The sequence below is a fragment of the Patella vulgata genome, chromosome 6 (genome assembly GCF_932274485.2).
Source record: "Patella vulgata chromosome 6, xgPatVulg1.2, whole genome shotgun sequence".
NCBI classification, from domain to species: domain Eukaryota; kingdom Metazoa; phylum Mollusca; class Gastropoda; family Patellidae; genus Patella; species Patella vulgata.
The window spans coordinates 14,292,876-14,312,818 of record NC_065884.2 but is presented as its reverse complement, the minus strand read 5'-3'; the positions used below and the strand labels follow the sequence as shown (position 1 = coordinate 14,312,818).

The window sequence follows — 19,943 nt, the reverse complement described above, 5'->3', positions numbered from 1 at the left end:
AATAAACACATCACACTACATTATATTCCTCGAAAAAAGGCCAGATTATTAATATTCAAGGCAATAAGTGGCCACCAAAGCTTTACAAAAGATTTTAATATTATAATTTCATGACATAACAATTTTTCACCTGTGTATCCCCATTTCATTTCCCCAGTTTGAAATAGTCATTACTGCTGGGAAATGGTCTTTCCTATTGGGAAACTCGACAGCATGAGTTATGGGATATTGATTGATCACTATTTTTATTATCATGAGATAAATTTTAGCAGCAGGTTACTTTACTAACATTTAAAAGATAAATTTCTAATAAAATTAAAGCCTGTCTGAAATACAGCAGTGTTTACTTAGCTATGAGGGTGTCACGGTTGGCGAAAGAGTCATATGCCAACGAGGAGGTCTGGGGTTTGCTCAAGGTGTTACCCGAGAAAGTTCCTTTGGATTGTCTGGCATGGTTTTCCCTTGTCTTGGGTGCAGTAACGGCTGGTGGGGGGGGGAGATGGCAGGGCGGACACGGAACAGTGTCCAGATGTTCGGTTTGTCCGAAAAACATTGGCATGCATTTAGAAGAACCCTTGTCAGTTAGACAGTTATAATTTGAAATAAGAGTAGGTTGTTACGCCACTGTCCACATTGGTGTACACATAAAAGAACCCTTGACAGTTGGAATTTGAAATAAAGAGTCAGTCCATGCAAATTTCCCTTATGGAACACTGTATGGTGAATACCCATGTGGATTGGCCAGTTGGTGCACACTGTATGGCGAATACCCATCTGGATTGACCCAGTTGGTACACACTGTATGGTGAATACCCATCTGGATTGACCCAGTTGGTACACACTGTATGGCGAATACCCATCTGGATTGATCCAGTTGGTGCAGAAAAATAGATTAACCGCCATTTCATTTCAATTATTTACGAATTTTGGAGAATGAAATCTCAAGTGCCATTTATTCCTAATCATTTTTGTAAACATGGTTATTTATAGCCACACTGAATATAGATTGTTTGAATATACTCACATAGGTAAATAATATAGATCATTATATAAAGGAGGTATGTTTACATAGATATCAATTTAGCATCTATTCATGGGAGTTACATGTATCTATATAAAGATAGTCTACCATAAACTCAATTCAACTTCCTGGATTTTTTAAAAAAAAGCCTCACTGCTTATTTGAACTCTTACAGATTAGTGCTTTATGTACACAGCTACATCAAATATTAAAGGGACATCTTGATGAAATATATTGCACAGTGTGTTAATAGCTTTGTTGGTCATGCATAATTACTTCATGGATGGGTGGATGGGGAAGGGTAGGAGGGGGTAATTGGGTTAACATGTGTGCTTTAGATCATAGGGTCTGTCATTGAGCATTGAGTGAAGCAAAGTGGTTTTAATCCCACATTTGTTCGTGACAAGGAGTAGGGTCTCCTGTCTAACCTCATGGGTTTCCTCCTTCTAGTAAATTATTGAAATAAAATTGAACCATATGTTAGTCCCGAAATAACCTAGTTTGCCTCATATAGATAGTAATGAATTATCTTTCTTGATATCCTTTATCAAACTACAGGACTATAAAAATATTTGTGCTTCATTTGCATTATTATAATGATATCAAATTTTCCACGGCTTATTTCACACCAATCTGATTAAACCATAGATCCTATTTCGTTTCTATTTTTATAGTTCAAAATTTCATTTGACGAGACTTTCCTGCACTAGGATATGAAAGAGTTCTTATATAACCCACATTCTAGTTGATGGGGAGGATTAGCCAATGAAACAGTCTGTTATGGCGAGTTCTTGGCGTGGGATGCATGGAACTGTGGTTATCCCACTAGAAACATCAACGCTGATTGGTTAATCAAATGTCTGATGTCATAGGGTCAAAAGCCGCTCGTATGACCCTGGATGTCACCTTCCACTTTTAATCTGATTGATTTCACATTTACATCTGCTCAAATTGATGGGCGTCTTTTAAAGAAAAAAAAGCAATGGAAGATTATCTACCATTGGTATTTTTGGTTTTGATTTCTTATTAAATGTAAAATGATAAATCTGGGTCCATTTTAGCGTGGTGTAAATGGGTAAAAATGACAATTGGCAGCTTTAACAGAGATGAATTTGACAGAAAGAGAAATGGGGCTTAACAGCCACTCGACACAAACTAGGTCATTTTGGGACTAAAATATTTCATTAATTCGCTTGCGTGTATGGGTCAATAGCAGTGGGAGGGCCCAAAAAAAACCCACGAGGTTGAACAGGCACCTTGTCAAGTTTAAGCGTTGAATCGAAAACGACGCCATTTGACTCAAAGGCAGACTGTGTGATTTCACGAGCCTGCATTAAACCACTCCAGAGATAAATGTAACTAGGCTTTGTTTGAGATAGTGACAATTGACTCTCTATTTAAGGTAATTTACATGATGAAGGTAATAATGATATATGATACCCCAGTTCCGCCTTCTCTACAGCTATAGTAATGTGATATTATTATAAATCAAGCTGTGTAATTTGTAACTGAATTTGTTTTTGCCCTAGCTGGACTCAAATATCACTTAATCGATCAGGTGATGGTTCAGGAGGTTTAAAGATCCGAAAGGCGCAGTTAGAAAAATGTTCATTTTAGTAACAGAATAACCTTTCACAAATTTGTAAACCTAAACTTGTTACAAAAACTAAATGTTATTGCTAGGTTAAAGGTTATAGCTAGGTTAAACTTGTTACGTAAACTAAATGTTATAGTTAGGTTAAACTTGTTACATAAACTAAACGTTATAGCTAGGTTAAACTGGTCACATAGACTAAACATTATAGCTAGGTTAAACTGGTCACATAAACTAAATATTATATAGCTAGGTTAAACTGGTCACATAAACTAAATATTATATAGCTAGGTTAAACTGGTCACATAAACTAAATATAGCTAGGTTAAACTGGTCACATAAACTAAATATAGCTAGATTAAACTGGTCACATAAACTAAATGTTATATAGCTAGGTTAAACTTGTTATATAAACTAAATGTTATAGCTAGGTTAAACTTGTTACATAAACTAAACATTATAGCTAGGTTTAACTGGTCACATAAACTAAATATTATATAGCTAGGTTAAACTTGTTACATAAACTAAACATTACAGCTAGGTTAAACTGGTCACATAAACTAAATGTTATAGCTAGGTTAAACTGGTCACATAAACTTAAGGATTTCACTTATTAATTAATTCAAATATGGCGCATCCTGATGAGAATGCGTCAGTTAGATCGAGGCTAAATGATAGAGTGTACTTAGCGAGGCTGCTGTAGAGCGTTTCCGCATGCCATTGAAAACTTTACTTGCTGATCGAGATATGTAGGTGGAGTTAACGCCTGTCAATCAAACGATCAGCCAAGGTGAAAGCACATTTCACTACCATTTCTAGTCAAATATTACAACGATGATAACTATGTTTAGAATAAAGTAATTTGACTGAAATTTTCAATATATTCTTCTTTCATCATCTACTTTTGAACTGTTATAGTAAGAATGACCAATTCTCTATAAAAATCTCCCATAATGTATCTTTAAGTTAAACTGGTCACATAAACTAAAAAAAAATAGTTAGGTTAAACTGGTCACATAAACTAAACATTATAGCTAGGTTAAACTGGTCACATAAACTAAATATTATATAGCTAGGTTAAACTTGTTACATAAACTAAACATTATAGTTAGGTTAAACTGGTCACATAAACTAAACATTATAGTTAGGTTAAACTGGTCACATAAACTAAACATTATAGATAGGTTAAACTGGTCACATAAAATAAATATATAGCTAGGTTAAACTGGTCACATAAACTAAACATTATAGTTAGGTTAAACTGGTCACATAAACTAAATGTTATAGCTAGGTTAAACTGGTCACATAAACTAAATGTTATATAGCTAGGTTAAACTTGTTATATAAACTAAACATTACAGCTAGGTTAAACTGGTCACATAAACTAAATGTTATATAGCTAGGTTAAACTTGTTACATAAACTAAACATTACAGCTAGGTTAAACTGGTCACATAAACTAAATATTATATAGCTAGGTTAAACTGGTCACATAAACTAAATGTTATATAGCTAGGTTAAACTTGTTACATAAACTAAACATTACAGCTAGGTTAAACTGGTCACATAAACTAAATGTTATAGCTAGGTTAAACTGGTCACATAAACTTAAGGATTTCACTTATTAATTAATTCAAATATGGCGCATCCTGATGAGAATGCGTCAGTTAGATCGAGGCTAAATGATAGAGTGTACTTAGCGAGGCTGCTGTAGAGCGTTTCCGCATGCCATTGAAAACTTTACTTGCTGATCGAGATATGTAGGTGGAGTTAACGCCTGTCAATCAAACGATCAGCCAAGGTGAAAGCACATTTCACTACCATTTCTAGTCAAATATTACAACGATGATAACTATGTTCAGAATAAAGTAATTTGACTGAAATTTTCAATATATTCTTCTTGTATCATCTACTTTGGAACTGTTATAGTAAGAATGACCAATTCTCTATAAAAATCTCCCATAATGTATCTTTAAGTTAAACTGGTCACATAAACTAAAAAAAAATAGTTAGGTTAAACTGGTCACATAAACTAAACATTATAGCTAGGTTAAACTGGTCACATAAACTAAATATTATATAGCTAGGTTAAACTTGTTACATAAACTAAACATTATAGTTAGGTTAAACTGGTCACATAAACTAAACATTATAGCTAGGTTAAACTGGTCACATAAAATAAATATATAGCTAGGTTAAACTTGTTATATAAACTAAACATTATAGCTAGGTTAAACTGGTCACATAAACTAAATGTTATATAGCTAGGTTAAACTTGTTATATAAACTAAACATTACAGCTAGGTTAAACTGGTCACATAAACTAAATGTTATATAGCTAGGTTAAACTTGTTACATAAACTAAATGTTATAGCTAGGTTCAACTGGTCACATAAACTAAATGTTATATAGCTAGGTTAAACTGGTCACATAAACTAAATGTTATAGCTAGGTTAAACTTGTTACATAAACTAAATGTTATATAGCTAGGTTAAACTGGTCACATAAACTTATTGCTTGCAGTGTCTATGTATTTGTGTGTCTGCAGGTTTGTTTTATCGGTTTTGCGTGTAGTGTGGTTCTCTTGCACTCATTATTACATAAACTACGCAATATACATAACTGAGATATAGCTGTTTTAAGATTCAATTTATTTTACACATACATTTTTAATGAGTTCAAGGAATATCTGTGCAGTGCTTATCTTTATTGATTATTTCAAATTTAATTTTATATGAAATTAATTGCATTTGCTTTTTTTGTTGAAACATGACAGTTCTCGCTATAATAGTTAAAAAATAGATAATGAAAACAGATTGTTTCAAATTTGATTTTATATGAAATTAATTGAATTTTTTTAAATGTTTTGTTGAAAAGTGTGAGTTCCTATAATTTAAAATGGCATTAGATAAGAGCCGACAATTCTTGCTATAATAGTTAAAAAAAATAGATAATAAAAATAGAATAAGCTGAAAATTTCAGTCAAATTGCTTCACTCTGGACTGAGATATTAGCGATTCAATTTTAGGCTAGTCTCGATCGTCATTACTTACACTGGTACGATAATAAACAAAGTCTCGATTATAAAATCCATCACAAAATGTATTCAAATCCACTAAATATCGCAGGCTTATGATGGCATCGAGAGTGATTGTGGTCTGGATAAGTTAGTTAATGTCTAATTAATAATTTAGATAACATTTCAGACCTAAAAAAAGACCTGAAATAGGCAGATTTAGCTCTTGCATAATGTATGATTAATAAGTCAGTATTAAAAACTTGAAAATGACAAATTAGATATCTAAATGCTGAAACTGTAGTGAAGGAATATGAGGGAAAATATATATAAAATTAAGAGACCTATTTAATTGTTTGTTTTTAAATGGCGTATATACATGTAACATACACATGTAGTATTTAGGTCAAATCCTGTTACAATAATCAAGCTACCCTTTTCTATATCCTGGTTTGACTAGCCAATATGTTGTTTATCTAATCTTAAATACACTGGTAAACTATGATAGAGAGTGGGGTGATCGGTCATAATAAATATCTCAACTATGAGAGAGGGTTGGGTGTTCAGTCATATCATTGATTTGTCATCTATGCAAGCATGATTTCAATCACCCTTTAAACATTACACATGTTTTCTTATTTTCCTACCACTTTTGAATTGTAAAAAAAATCTTTATATAGTCTATTTCTAAAAATGTTACCGATGAGGATATCCTTAGTTAAATTTAAACAAATAGTCGCGTGTGAAGGATTTGTGAAAATGAGTTAGAGCACAAAAAAACTTACATTTTAAACACACAGTTACGGATGAGGATATCCTTAGTTAAATTAAACACAGTCGCGTGTGTAGGATTTGTGAAAAAAAGAACGAAGCACAAAATAACATTTAAACACAGAGTTGCGGATATAGGCTTTGTGACAATGTGAATGGAACACAAAATAACTTGCATTTAGTTGTCGCTTGTGTATGATTTGTGAAAATGTGAACGAAGTGCAAAATAACTTACATTTAAACACACAGTCACATGAGCTGTAATTTTGAAAAGCAGTGGGGGACACAAAATAACTTAAATTGATATTAGTGCATGCAATGTACTTATTGGTCATGTCTAATAAAAACGTGGCTAAGTGGGTACGACGCTGGCTCGCTAGCCTGGAGGTCGGGTGTTCGATCCCTGCATTGGCCAAGAAAGTTCATCCCGATTTTCTGTCGGGGTTTCCCCTTATCAGTGATGCAGGACGGAGGGCCTGACAACGACAGCTGTCTAGTCGTTCGGATGGGACGAAAAACCGAGGTCCTGTGTACACATTGGTGTGCACGTAAAAGATCCCTTGACAGTTGGAATTCGATATAAGTGTAGGCCATATTGCCGCTGTCCGGGCAAAATTTCCCTTATAGCAAACCGTATGGCGTATGTCCGTCTTCATTAGCCCAGTTCGGAGCAGAACAGTAGGACATTAAACCCCATTTCATTTCATTTCATTCCTAATAAAAACAACTATTTGACTTTAGGGACGGAGGCATGGCCTAATGGTCTTGGCTCAATATTCTTCTTAATTCATGCTAGCATAATTCTAGTTAATTGAAAATAGGCAATAATAGAATTTGGTTAGGACATAGATGGTTAACAAAAGTACGTGCCCAGTGCAAATCGTGCATTTGCACAAAACGTAGGACTTGCTAAATAAAAGATAACAAATTCAAATCTAAGCCATTTTGATAACCAAGATATTAAAGTACATTTGAATGAAATACTCGTCTACTACCTGGTTCGTGTTACAGGTTTTTTTATACGTCCACATTCATAATGTGAACGTATTATGCCGTCGCCCCTGTCTGTGTGTGTGTGTGTGTGTATGTATGTATGTGTGTGTGTGTGTGTGTGTGTGTGTGTGTGTGTCTGTGGTTCGCCTACAGGGCGCAATTCTTCATGGATTTTCTTCAAACTTGGTATACTTATTCCTTATACCCCAATGAAGATCCCTATTGTTTTTGGTGCATGCCCGACCCCCCGGGGCAGAGCCACGCCCATTTCTAGTATTTGTTTGTTTGTCGTCTACAGGCCACATTTCTTAACTAATAATCTTGAAACTTTGCATACACATTCTTTGTACCCTAAGGAACATCCCTATCGTTTGGGGTGCATGCCCAACCCCCAGGGGCAGAGCCACGCCCATTTTCTTTTCGTGTGTCTTTGTGTCGCCTACAGGGCGCAATTCTTACTGGATTTTCTTCAAACTTGGTATACTTATTCCTTATACCCCAAGGAAGATCCCTATTGTTTTTGGTGCATGCCCGACCCCCAGGGGCAGAGCCACGCCCATTTTTTGTATTTCTTTGTTTGTCATCTACAGGCCCCATTTCTTAACGTATCATATTGAAACTTTGCATACTTATTCTTTGTACCCTAAGGAACATCCCTATCGTTTGGGGTGCATGCCCAACCCCCAGGGACAGAGCCACGCCCGTTTTCTTTTTGTGTGGCTGTGTGTCGCCTACAGGCCACAATTTTTAAGTCATCACCTTGAATCTTTACATACTTGTTCCTTATACCCTAAGGATGATCCCTATTGTTTTTTGTGCATTCCCGATCCCCAGGGGCAGAGCCACGCCCATTTCTTGTATTTGTTTGTTTGTCGTCTACAGGCCGCATTTCTTAACGCATCATATTGAAACTTTGCATACTTTTTCTTTATACCCTAAGGAACACCCCTATCGTTTGGGGCGCATGCCGAACCCCCAGGGCCAGAGCCACGCCCATTTTCTCTCTGTGTGTCTGTGTGTCGCCTACAGGCCACAATTCTTAATCGATCGTCTTGAAAAAATTTCATATGAATTCCTTATACCCTAAGGATGATCCCTATTGTTCTTGGTGCATGCCCGACCCCCAGTGGCAGAGCCACGCCCATTTCTTGTATTCATTGTTTGTTATCTACAGACCGCATTTCGTAACGTATCACCTTGAAACTTTGCATGCTTACTCCTTCTATCCTAAGGAACATCCCTATTGTTTGTGGTGAATGCCCAGCCCCCAGGGACAGAGCCACACCCATTTTCTTTTTGTGTGTCTGTATGTCACTTACAGCCTGCAATGCTTAATCGATCATCTTGAAAACTTTTTTATACTTATACGTTATACCCCAAGGCTGACCTCTATTTTTTTGGTGATTGCCCAACCCCCAGGGGCAGAGCCACACCCATTTTTTTCTTTGTGTCTCTGTGAGTTGCATACAGGCCACGATTCCTAATGGATTGTCTTTGAACTTGGGATATGTTTTCCTTATAGCCTAAGGACGACAACTGCATGTCACACCCCCAGGGGCAGAGTCACGCCCAATTTTTATGTTTATCGTTTACAGGCCCGAATTCTGGATGGATCAACTTGGTATTTGGCATATGTATTCCTTATAGCCTAAGGGCATCAACTATTGATTTTGGTGAATGCCCCAACGCCCAGGGGCAGAGCAACGTCCAGGGGCAGAGCAACGCCCAATTTTTGCCTTTAACGCCCAAAGGCCACAATTCTGAAAGGATTATTTTGGAACTTGGTGTACTTATTCCTTATACCCTAAGGACGGCAACTATTGATGTTGCCATTTCAATAACAGAATGGTACCTGTTTATATTGTTTCCATATCCAACCCCCATGGGCAGAGCCACGCCCAGTTTTTGTATTTATCGTCTACAGACTGCAATTCTGAATGGATCATCTTGGAACTTTGCATATTTATTCCTTATACCATAAAGACAGCAACAATTTATTTTGATACTTGCCCCGACCTCTTGGGGCAGTGTCACACCCACTTTATTGTTAGTATTTTGTCTGTAAATTTGGCAAAACAAACCCGACGCCTAGCCTTCTTTGCCTCTGATCATATTACAGCCATTTCATTTTCATTCTCTTCATTTTAAAAAGTACCATATCAATCAAAGCTGGAATGTGGACGTATATTGCAGCGTTAGCAATGCTCTTGTTAAATATTAAATTTGAGTGCAGTAAATGATGTGAATATTTTCTGTTTGGACCTGAAATTGCTAAAGCTCCATTTGCTGTGACTTGTTTAATTTTTAAACCATGTTTATTGCCATAAAATTTTTTTTTGTATTCTGAATTAACACTTTGTCACACATTCCCGAGGTTGATTCTGGACAAGTTATTAGTTACTTCCATAGATTTTCGATATATGTAGGGAGCCGTGATCGCTCAGTGACTAAGATGTTGGTTCGCTTACCTGGAGGTCCCGTGTTCCTTTTCAGTGTGGGCCGGGAAAGTCAATCGGGTTACCGGGGGAATGCATGCAGTGGTGTGGGACGAAGGGCTTGATAAGGGACAACATTTCCCTCATAGCACATTCTATGTATGTATGTATGTATGTATTATAAATAAAAAAACTCTTGTCACACATTCCAGTGATTGAAATAGATTTTTCTATGTATGTAATATATATTATTCATTAATTGTCATACAATCCATGTCCTGATTCTTGTTAAGTTATTTCATCATCTTCACACTAATATGTCTAGACAGCGAGGTGGAAAACCCCAGACTAATACGTCTGAGGTGGAAAAACACCAATTTCTTTAACAACATACTTTGGGCGCCACCTAGTAATTGAAATAACTGATAAAAAAAATGTTCACAAAAGCAGCAGCTATGCGGCATTCCTCGTCTCTGGCTCATATTTCCGATTTTTCTTACACAAGCACTAAACATCCTTGATCTAAATATCAGCTAATCAACCTCAAATTAAAGCTCATTTGATTGGGCAGAAATATATCCTGCTTCTTAATTTGAAACAAGGATACATAGAAGACCATTGTGACAGGATGTTTTTGTTGGGATTTGTGCATTCTAGCTTAAGAGATTTTTACATAATATGAAATGGGGTTTAATGTCCTACTTTTCTGCACTGACTGGATTAATGAAGAAGGACATAAACCATGCAGTATGCTATGATGGAAATTTCGCCATGACAGCAGTGCTACGGCCCATTCTTATTTCAAATTCCAGCTGTCAAAATGTGTACAGTGGACCTCAGTTTTTTATCCTATCTGAACAACTAGACAGCTGTCCTTGCCAGACCCTCAAAAAATTTTGCATTGAATCAGTTGACACACACATCTAATACTATCAGAATCCACTTGATCATACATGAATATTGACTCATATTATCATTTCCAATGTCAACTGTTGATTGGTCCACTGTTGATTCGTTTATGCTACCTTAGACAGTTTATATTGAATCACATGACACTCACCTCTGACACTATCAGAATTCAGGTGGTCAGACGTGAATATGGTCATGTAGTGTCAGTTCCACTGTTCATTTGTTGGTTGGTCAAACTCATTGTAATCACTCCTACTGTTCTCCTCCAAACTGGGCTAATGAAGTGTGCTATGAGATGAGGGAAATTTGACAAATGCATTGATCGAACACTCGACTTCCAGGCTAGCGAGCTAACGCCTTACCCACTTAGCCACCATGACCCCAATCATTCAAAACGAATAAAAATCAAATGGGGTTAAACATCCTATTTTTCTGCACCCATCCGGCTATTGAAGACAATACATGCTCCATGTTGACCTAACAATGGTGCTACGGCCTACATTTATTTCTTATTTCGTAATCCAACTGTCAAGGTTTCTTTTTCCATGGGAAACCATGCTGAAAAATTTAATCTTCCAACCCTGAGATCGAAACCCATATCTCATGGTGGCTCCTAATATACATATACCACTATCAAACTTTATCTTCACTCTTCATCTTTTGAGCAAGTTATTGTCCCCCGCCTTTCGAAAAAAGCAGGGGGAATATTAAAATGGGTTCGTCCGTCTGTCTGTCCGTCAGTCTGTCTGTCTGTCAGTCACACATTTTGGGACACAATAACTCTTTTTCTAATTGAGCTAAAATGTTCAAACTTGGTGTAGTTGTTTATTAGGTCAATGCCTTGATGGAGTTCGAAGATGAGCATTTTCGAATTAGGGTAATCAGAGATAAGCAATTTGATTGGTTGATGCTTTGGGACACGATAACTTTAGTTTTAATTAAGTGAGAGTGATGAAACTTGGTGTATAGTTTCATTACATCAATACCTTGACTAAGTTTGATAAAGAGCATTTTCTGCTGAGGGTAAGCAGAGCGATTAGCAATTTGATTGGCCGAGACCTTGGAACACAATAACTCTCCTAATTGAGCTAGAATCTTCAAACTAGGTGTAGGTGTTTATTAGGTCAATGCCTTGATGGAGTTTGAAGATGAACATTTTCTGCTTAGAGTAAGCAGAGATAAGCAATTTGATTGGTTGATGCTTTTGGACACGATAACTTTAGTTCTAATTAAGTGAGAGTGATGAAACTTGGTGTATAGTTTCATTACATCATTACCTTGGCTAAGTTTAATAATGAGCATTTTCTGCTCAGGGTAAGCAGAGCGAAAAGCAATTTGATTGGTCGAGACTCTGGAACACAAAAACTCTCATTCTAATTGAGTTAGAATGTTCACACTTGGCATAGGTGTCTATTAGGTGAATGCCTTGATGGAGTTCGAAGATGAGAATTTTCGGCTTAGGTTAAGCAGAGATAAGCAATTTGATTGGTTGATATACATGAGACACAATAACTTTAATTAAGTGAGAGTGAGGACACCTGAAGAATATCTTTATTACATCAATACCTTGACTAAGTTCGATTATGAATATTTTCTGCTGAGGGTAAGCAGAGCGATAAGCAATTTGATTGGTCGAGACATTGGAACACAATAACTCTCCTTCTAATTGAGGTAGAATGTTTAAACTTGGTGTAGGCGTTCATTAGGTGAATGCCTTGGTGGAGTTTTATGATGAAGATTGTCTGCTTACGGTAAGCAGAAATAAGCAATCTGATTGGTTGATGCTTTGAGGCACGATAACTTTGGTTATAATGAAGTGAGAGCGATGGAATTCCGAATATTGATTCATTATATCATTACCTTGACTAATTTCGATGGTGAGGATTTTCTGCTTAGGCTAATGAGCGATAAGCAATTTGATTGGTCAAGACTTTGGAACATAACAACTCTGCTTTTAATTGAGGTAGAATGTTTAGACTTGATGTAAATGTTCATTAGGTGAATGTCTTGACTGAGTTCAATGATGAAACTTAGTGTATAGTTTGATTGCTTGATACTTTTGAAAAAAAAAAATGTACAATTAATTAATGTGTGTCATCTATTTATTTTGGGATTTCAGCGGGGGACATCAGCCTTACTGTTGCCTTGTTGCCCCTGCCATTGAAACCTTGTAAACACTCTACAGGGCAGAGTTTGTGTTAAAATAAACTGGGCTTATTCAACTACTTATTGTCATGAACTCAATTTATATTCAGATTTGAATTTCTGTTATTTACTGAGTTATTGTCCCTATCATGGAAATACTCTACAGGTCAAAGGTTTTTTTCCCAAACTTGCTGTAACTATTTAAATCTTTCATAAGGATGAGTCTTTTGAAAGTTATTGCCCTTGAAATCAATTTGCATATATAGGTTATATAGGTTGTTTGTGGACTCTCTACAGGTCACAGTTCTTGTCTGATTTTTACGAAACTTGAAATATTGGTTTATCCCCAAAAGATCTCGGCTGCTTTCCATATTGGCATGTATCGGATTGAAACTTCATGGATTATGGCCCCTGTTTGTACGAAAAATCACGTTTTTAGCTTGTGGACCCTATAGAGGTCACAATTTTTATCCGATTTTGTTGAAACTTGAAATGTAAGTTTATAACCCAAAAATCTCGGTTCCTGTCGATATTCGCGCATATCGGACAGTAACTTCCTGAATTATGGCCCCTGATTTTACGAAAAATCGCGTTTTTAGCTTGTGGACTCTATAGAGGTCATAATTTTTATCCGATTTAAAAAAACGTATTATTATGTCACCGTTACACCCTAAGGACGACTGAGTTCGAATTTCGTGAAAATCGGCCCAAAATTGACAGACAAAATGTCCGCCCTACGTTCTCAAATAGTGTAAAAATGTGGTATATCAAGGTTGTGGACCCTATAGAGGTCACAATTTTTATCCGATTTTGTTGAAACTTGATATGTAAGTTTATAACCCAAAGATCTCGGTTCATTTCAATATTCGCGCATATCGAACCGTAACTTCCTGAATTATGGCCCCTGATTGTACGAAAAATCGCCTTTTTAGCTTGTGGACCCTATAGAGGTCATAATTTTTATCCGATTTAAAAAAACGTATTATTATATCACCGTTACACCCTAAAAACAGCTGAGGTCGAATTTCATGAAAATAGGCCCGAAATTGACAGACAAAATGACCGCCGTACGTTCCCAAATAGCGTAAAAATATGGTATATCAAGGTTGTGGACCCTATAGAGATCACAATTTTTATCCGATTTTGTTGAAACTTGAAATGTAATTTTATAACCCAAAGTTCTCGGTTCCTTTCGATATTCACGCATATCGGACCTTAACTTCCTGAATTATGGTTCCTGATTGTACGAAGAATCGCGTTTTTAGCTTGTGGACCCTAAAGGTCATAATTTTTATCCGATTTAAAAAAAACGTATTATTATATCACCGTTACACCCTAAGGACGACTGAGTTCGAATTTCGTGAAAATTGGCCCAAAATTGACAGACAAAATGGCCGCCGTTCGTTCTCAAATAGCGTAAAAATATGGTTGTGGGCCCTATAGAGGTCACAGTTTTGATCCGATTTTGATGAAACTTGAAATACATATTTATAACCCAAAGATCTTGGTTCCTTTCGATATACGCACATTTTGGATCATAACTTCCTGAATTATGGCCCTTGATTGTACGAAAAGTTGCCTTTTTAGGATGTGATCCCTCTAGATGTCACAATTTTTATTCGATTTTAAAAAAACGTTTGAATATATCCCTGTCAAACCCTTATGATGGTTGAGTCCGAATTTCGTACAAATAGGACCAAAACTGCCGGACAAAATGGCTGCCCCTCGTACGCAAATATTGTAAAAATATTGTATATCAAGGTTTTGGACCCTCTAGAGAGTGGACACAATTTTGATCCGATTTTGATGTAACTTGAAATACATATTTATAACCCAAAGATCTTGGTTCCTTTCAATATTCATGCATATCGGATTGTAACTTCCTGAATTATGGCCCTTGATTGTACGAAAAAAAATCACTTCTTTTTTTGAGCTTGTTCTCTGTCCATCTCTTGCAAAATGTGGGCGTATCTTGCATGGCAACCGCTTGTTTCAATTGCCCTTGGATTTCTTTTTTCAAATTTTCTGAAACTCTGGACAATACATTCATTTAGTGGCAACCTTCATAAACCGGTCCATATGACTAAGCTGAAGGTGAATGTATGTTCCGTTGCCGGGTAACCCACCTTTAAATCTGTTTTTATAATCTTCCGTATTTCTCACTATTCATTAAACAAATTAATTATTACATGAATGACATTTAATTTAACATTACAGAAACATCATTACCGTTGTCAAGAATTTCAAGTTAAATGTAAATTTTGTGGATTGGAAATGGCGAGGAAGAAGGTAAATATTTCTTTTTAACATTGTCAACTTTCAGGGAATGTAGCTCATTGACGTGTGTTCTCTAAGTATCGGAACTGAATACAAATTCTTGGAATGGATCTTCAACACTTTATTTCAGGAGCAAATAACAGCAACAATTAAACACCTTATAATTTCCAAAAATCAGATCTCCAACTAGTATATGTTCCATAAGCTGGCCCTCCAACTAATGATTCATCTTACATACATTTGTCTTTTTATATTGTGGTCTGAACCCATCTGTTTAAATAATGATAAGAGTTATGTCCCTCTATTTTCGGTAAGAATATCTGACAAGAACATTTTTGAAATAGCAACACTGGTCAGGGCCCTTATTCACGAAAACTTAAAACTAAGATACAATCGAAATTTTAAGAAATACTGCAATTCGATTGGCTGACCAGTAAAATCAATTTGCATATATCCAATGAAGTTGCAGTATTTCTTAAAATTTTGGTTGTAACTTAGTTTAAGTTTTCGTGAATAAGGGCCCTGGTCTAGATATGTTTGAAAACAAAGAAATTGTAAAAAATGAAAACTATGCCTAGTAATGAAATTGTAACCAGAAAGTCCATGATAATGTTATTTTTATATACTGGTAAGTTATTTATATTCTGAAAGCCAATTTATGTAGGATTATTTAACTTTATAGTAGAGTCAACAAGAGTTGTCTTATTAATATTAATCTGATAATTGTTCATATTGCAGATACAACAACATGAGAATTGTGATTGTGAAAAGGCTGTTGTAAATTGTATGTTTCAACCATTAGGATGTGAAGAAAAGGTATGTAACAAACTCTACAATATTTGATATGACAATGAAAGCAAGGATCTTTATTACCGATCATTGCATTCCTACTGATGTTATTTGGGGGGATGGCTGCATGGTTAAGCGTGCACGTTGCATCATAAGGTCTGTCATTGAGTCAACTGGTGTGGTTTCTATTCACTGGTTGTACAGGGCAAGCGAATTATTAAAATAAAATTAAACCATATGTTAGTCCCGAAATGACCTAGTTTGTGTCGAGTGGACGTTAAACTCCATTTCTATCTCTCTCCCTACTGATGTTATCATTCGTTTGGGTATTAAAATCAACAATAGCATGAGGCGGTGGCGGGGGAAGGATGTTAGCTAGGTCGCTGAATGGTGTAACATATGCACTTTAGATCAAGAGGTCTGTCATTTAGTCAAGGAGTAGTGTAGCCTTTCACAATATTGAAGTTTGCAAGGGATCCCTCAAATAATGACCATCCATACACTTTAGCTGACTAGTCCTTCGGATGAGACGAAAAACCAAGGTCCCTTGTATATATTGGAATGCACATAAAAGATCCCCTGGCAGTTGGAATTCGATATAAGAGTAGGCGATAGTGCCGCTGCCCGGGCAAAATTCACCTCATAGCACACTGTATGGCGTATGCCCGTCTTCATTAGCCCAGCATAGGGGCAGAACAGTAGGACGTTAAACCCCATTTCATTTCATTTCATTTCTTTAGATCATAAGGTCTGTCATTGAGTCGAGTTGCTTGGGTTTGTGCTATGTGACAAGGCATAAGGGTCACCTGTCCAACCTTGTGGTTATCTCCATGTCCTTTGGTTTTCTGCCAACTGTGAAAGACCATATGTTAGTACCAAAATGACTTAGGGAACGTTAAACCCCTAGCTCCTTTTTTTTCTTTGTAAGAATATAATTTCAAGGGTCACCTGTCCAACCTTGTGGTTATCTCCATGTCCTTTGATTTTCTGCCAACTGCGAAAGACTATATGTTAGTACCAAAATGACTTAGGGAACGTTAAACCCCTAGCTCCTTTTTTTTCTTTATAAGAATATAATTTCAATTTGTCTGACATTGCTGTGCATTTTTCAGATGCAGAAAAATTTATCTAAAGAGCATATGAATACAGCTACATCGGAACATCTTGAGTTACTGTGTGGTAAAGTTATTCAGATAAGTCGGTGGTTGAGCATTCCACCTGGACGTCACTTCTTTATGACGGGTGAGAGTGACACGACATCTAGTATGCACGCTACACAGGTATCGGAGGACATGCTAGTTAATATTTCTCCAGTTCTACAACAATTAAATCTGACAACTCATCAAACTGCCTTGAAATCGCAAGATGAAAATGCTCTCAAACATTCATCGAATATGGACGAAGCTCTTTTGAGCTATACATCCAAACCATCGAATAACGAAGACATGTATGGCATGACAAACTTACAGAGTTATAAATCAACCATTTACGAAAATGATTTCAAATCGCTACGACAACAGAATAGTCTTCAGGATGAGAGTCTGGCGCGACACACCCAGGAACTCACTGAGATGCAAGAAAAATACAGAAACATGGAGAGAATGAATCGTGAATTAAAACTAAAGATGAGATCTTTAGAAAATAATATTGCTGAAATGGACGGACGTTCTTGTAATGGGATTTATATATGGAAGATAAAGGAATATTATAAACTTAAACGTGAGGCTCAACAAGGTGATACAACGGCCATACATAGTCCGCCATTTTATTCTAGTTACTATGGATACAAGTTGTGTGTGCGCGTTAACCTAAATGGTGTGGATAATGCAAAAGGCGTCTGCCTATCTGTGTTTGTACATTTTCTGCAAGGAGAATATGACGATATTTTGGAATGGCCTTTTAATGGAAGAATAATACTTTCAGTTCTGGACCAAAATTCCATTTGTGAATACAGAAGGCATATTGTCGAAACTTTAATGGCTAAGCCAACTTTAGCTGCATTTCAAAAACCTACCACACCTCGTAACCACAAGGGATTTGGTTACATGGAGTTTGTTCCCTTAGCTGCTTTGGACAGCGGACATTTTATTAAAAATGACACATTAATTATAAAAGCTCATGTCATACCAAATGGATAAATAAACCAAAAAAATAAATAAATGAAATTTAATGACTACTTAATGTGTACAAATCTACAGTTTTCTCAATATCTAGCTATTATGCAATCTGATTACACTAGGGACCGGGTATCATTCAGATTTGATGAAAAAAGGAAAGAAACTGAGCTTACCATCTATAATCTAATACACATATTCACTTAATAGATTGCCATGCAGAAAGTATTAAATACCATCAAGATTCATCAAATAATGCCCAGTTTGTGCTACCGTTTAGTTTGACATCGGTTGTCTAGTTTATGAAACTAAATGGTCATAAACTGGATGACCAATATCAAAACTAAACTAAATGGTCATAAACTAGATGACCGATGTCAAAACTAAATGGTGTTTCTTAAACTAAACGGTAGCAAAAACTGGGCATTATTTCATGAATCTTGATGGTATTTAATACTTTCTGCATGGCAATCTATTAACTGAATACGTGTATTAGATTATAGATGGTAAGCTCAGTTTCTTTCCTTTTTTCATCAAATCTGCATGATACCCGGTCCTTAGTGTTAAAACCCATATCCTATTTCGTTTTTTATAGTTCAAAATTTCATTTTACTTGTCTTTACCACACTAAGATCTTGAAGAGCTGTTATATAACAAGGGTTCTAGTTGATGTGGGAGATTAGCCAATGAAACAGTCTGTTGCAGCAAGTTCTTGGCGTGTGATGCACTGAACTGTGGATTTCCTACCAGAAACATCAATGCTGATTGGTTAAACAAATGCCTGATGTCATAGGGTCAAAAGCTGCTCGTATGACCCCTGACATGACCTCCCACTACAACTGGTCAGATGTTCATGTAGTACAGGCCATCGAATGTATAAAAAAAGGAAATGAAATATAGATCTGTATTATAATCAGATTGACTATTATGAAATATGTTTGGAACAATAAACTATAACACATAGTTATGGAAGAACAATTATTAATTTATTGAACTACATTTCACAATAAATTATCAGTTGTTCTTCAATAAATGTGTTATTTTGTAATAGTTTATTGCTCTGTCCAGTTACTAAATACCTCTATAGGATTATTATGTTTGAAACCTTGCCTGCTTTGGTCAACCTTGTATTTTGGGGTGAAAAAAAAAATCAGAATTTAAAGATCATCTAAAATTGTTGTTCCAATAGTCTTAATGTCAAGATAAGCCTGTTTCCCAATATTGTTTATTTTAAAATGACAGTGGAGAGTCAAATATAATACATATTTCTTCTTAAAATTAGAATTATCTTGCACATTTTTTAAGCCAATAAAGAGGAGTTATATAGACATTGTTTCAAAGTATTGTTCCAAAAATTATAAAAGTAAGATTGAAAGCATTACAAGCATTCTGAAAGTAACTAGTATTGGTTTTCTGGTTAGCTTTGTATCGGTTAAAATTATTTTTTTAACTGTACTAGTGTGTTCTATAAAATTCAAGCGAAAGAAGGTGAGAATGTACAATTATTTTGACATACATCTTGACGGTATAAAGCTATTAATTACCAACTTTCTTCCACTCTGTGTTTCAGTCCTTAATGTTTAGCGCAATTTTCACAATATAACAAGGAATTCAAAAACCCCTCAATGCTTGGAATTTATGAATAAGAAGAAAATAACGTTTATCTGAATCTTTCACCATTTGTTCTTTCAAATCATCAAGTGTAGAAGCAGATTGAATTAATTATACATAATTACGGTATTTTTAAATTTTAAAATATGTTTTATATGTAGGCAATCACAAATCATTGAAATTGAAATTCATTTTAGTATGACTCAAACTGTAGTAAGATTGTTGCACGTGGATCTAACAATTTAATTTTTTTATTTGTAGAAGTAGTT

General features: G+C 35.8%; 1 protein-coding gene across 3 annotated transcripts in view; it reads left to right on the top strand.

The window, feature by feature from the left end:
- The window catches only part of LOC126824595 (TNF receptor-associated factor 6), a 33,595-nt gene extending 15,062 nt beyond the window's left edge, over window positions 1-18,533 (top strand). For all 3 annotated transcript variants that reach the window (XM_050553852.2, XM_050553853.2, XM_050553854.2), the window contains 3 exons: window positions 15,101-15,172; window positions 15,899-15,976; window positions 17,062-18,533. In XM_050553852.2, coding sequence (XP_050409809.1) covers window positions 15,101-15,172; window positions 15,899-15,976; window positions 17,062-18,087 — 1,176 coding nt within the window. In that variant the 3' untranslated portion in view covers window positions 18,088-18,533. The remainder of the gene's footprint in view (window positions 1-15,100; window positions 15,173-15,898; window positions 15,977-17,061) is intronic.
- Window positions 18,534-19,943: the final 1,410 nt, after the last annotated feature.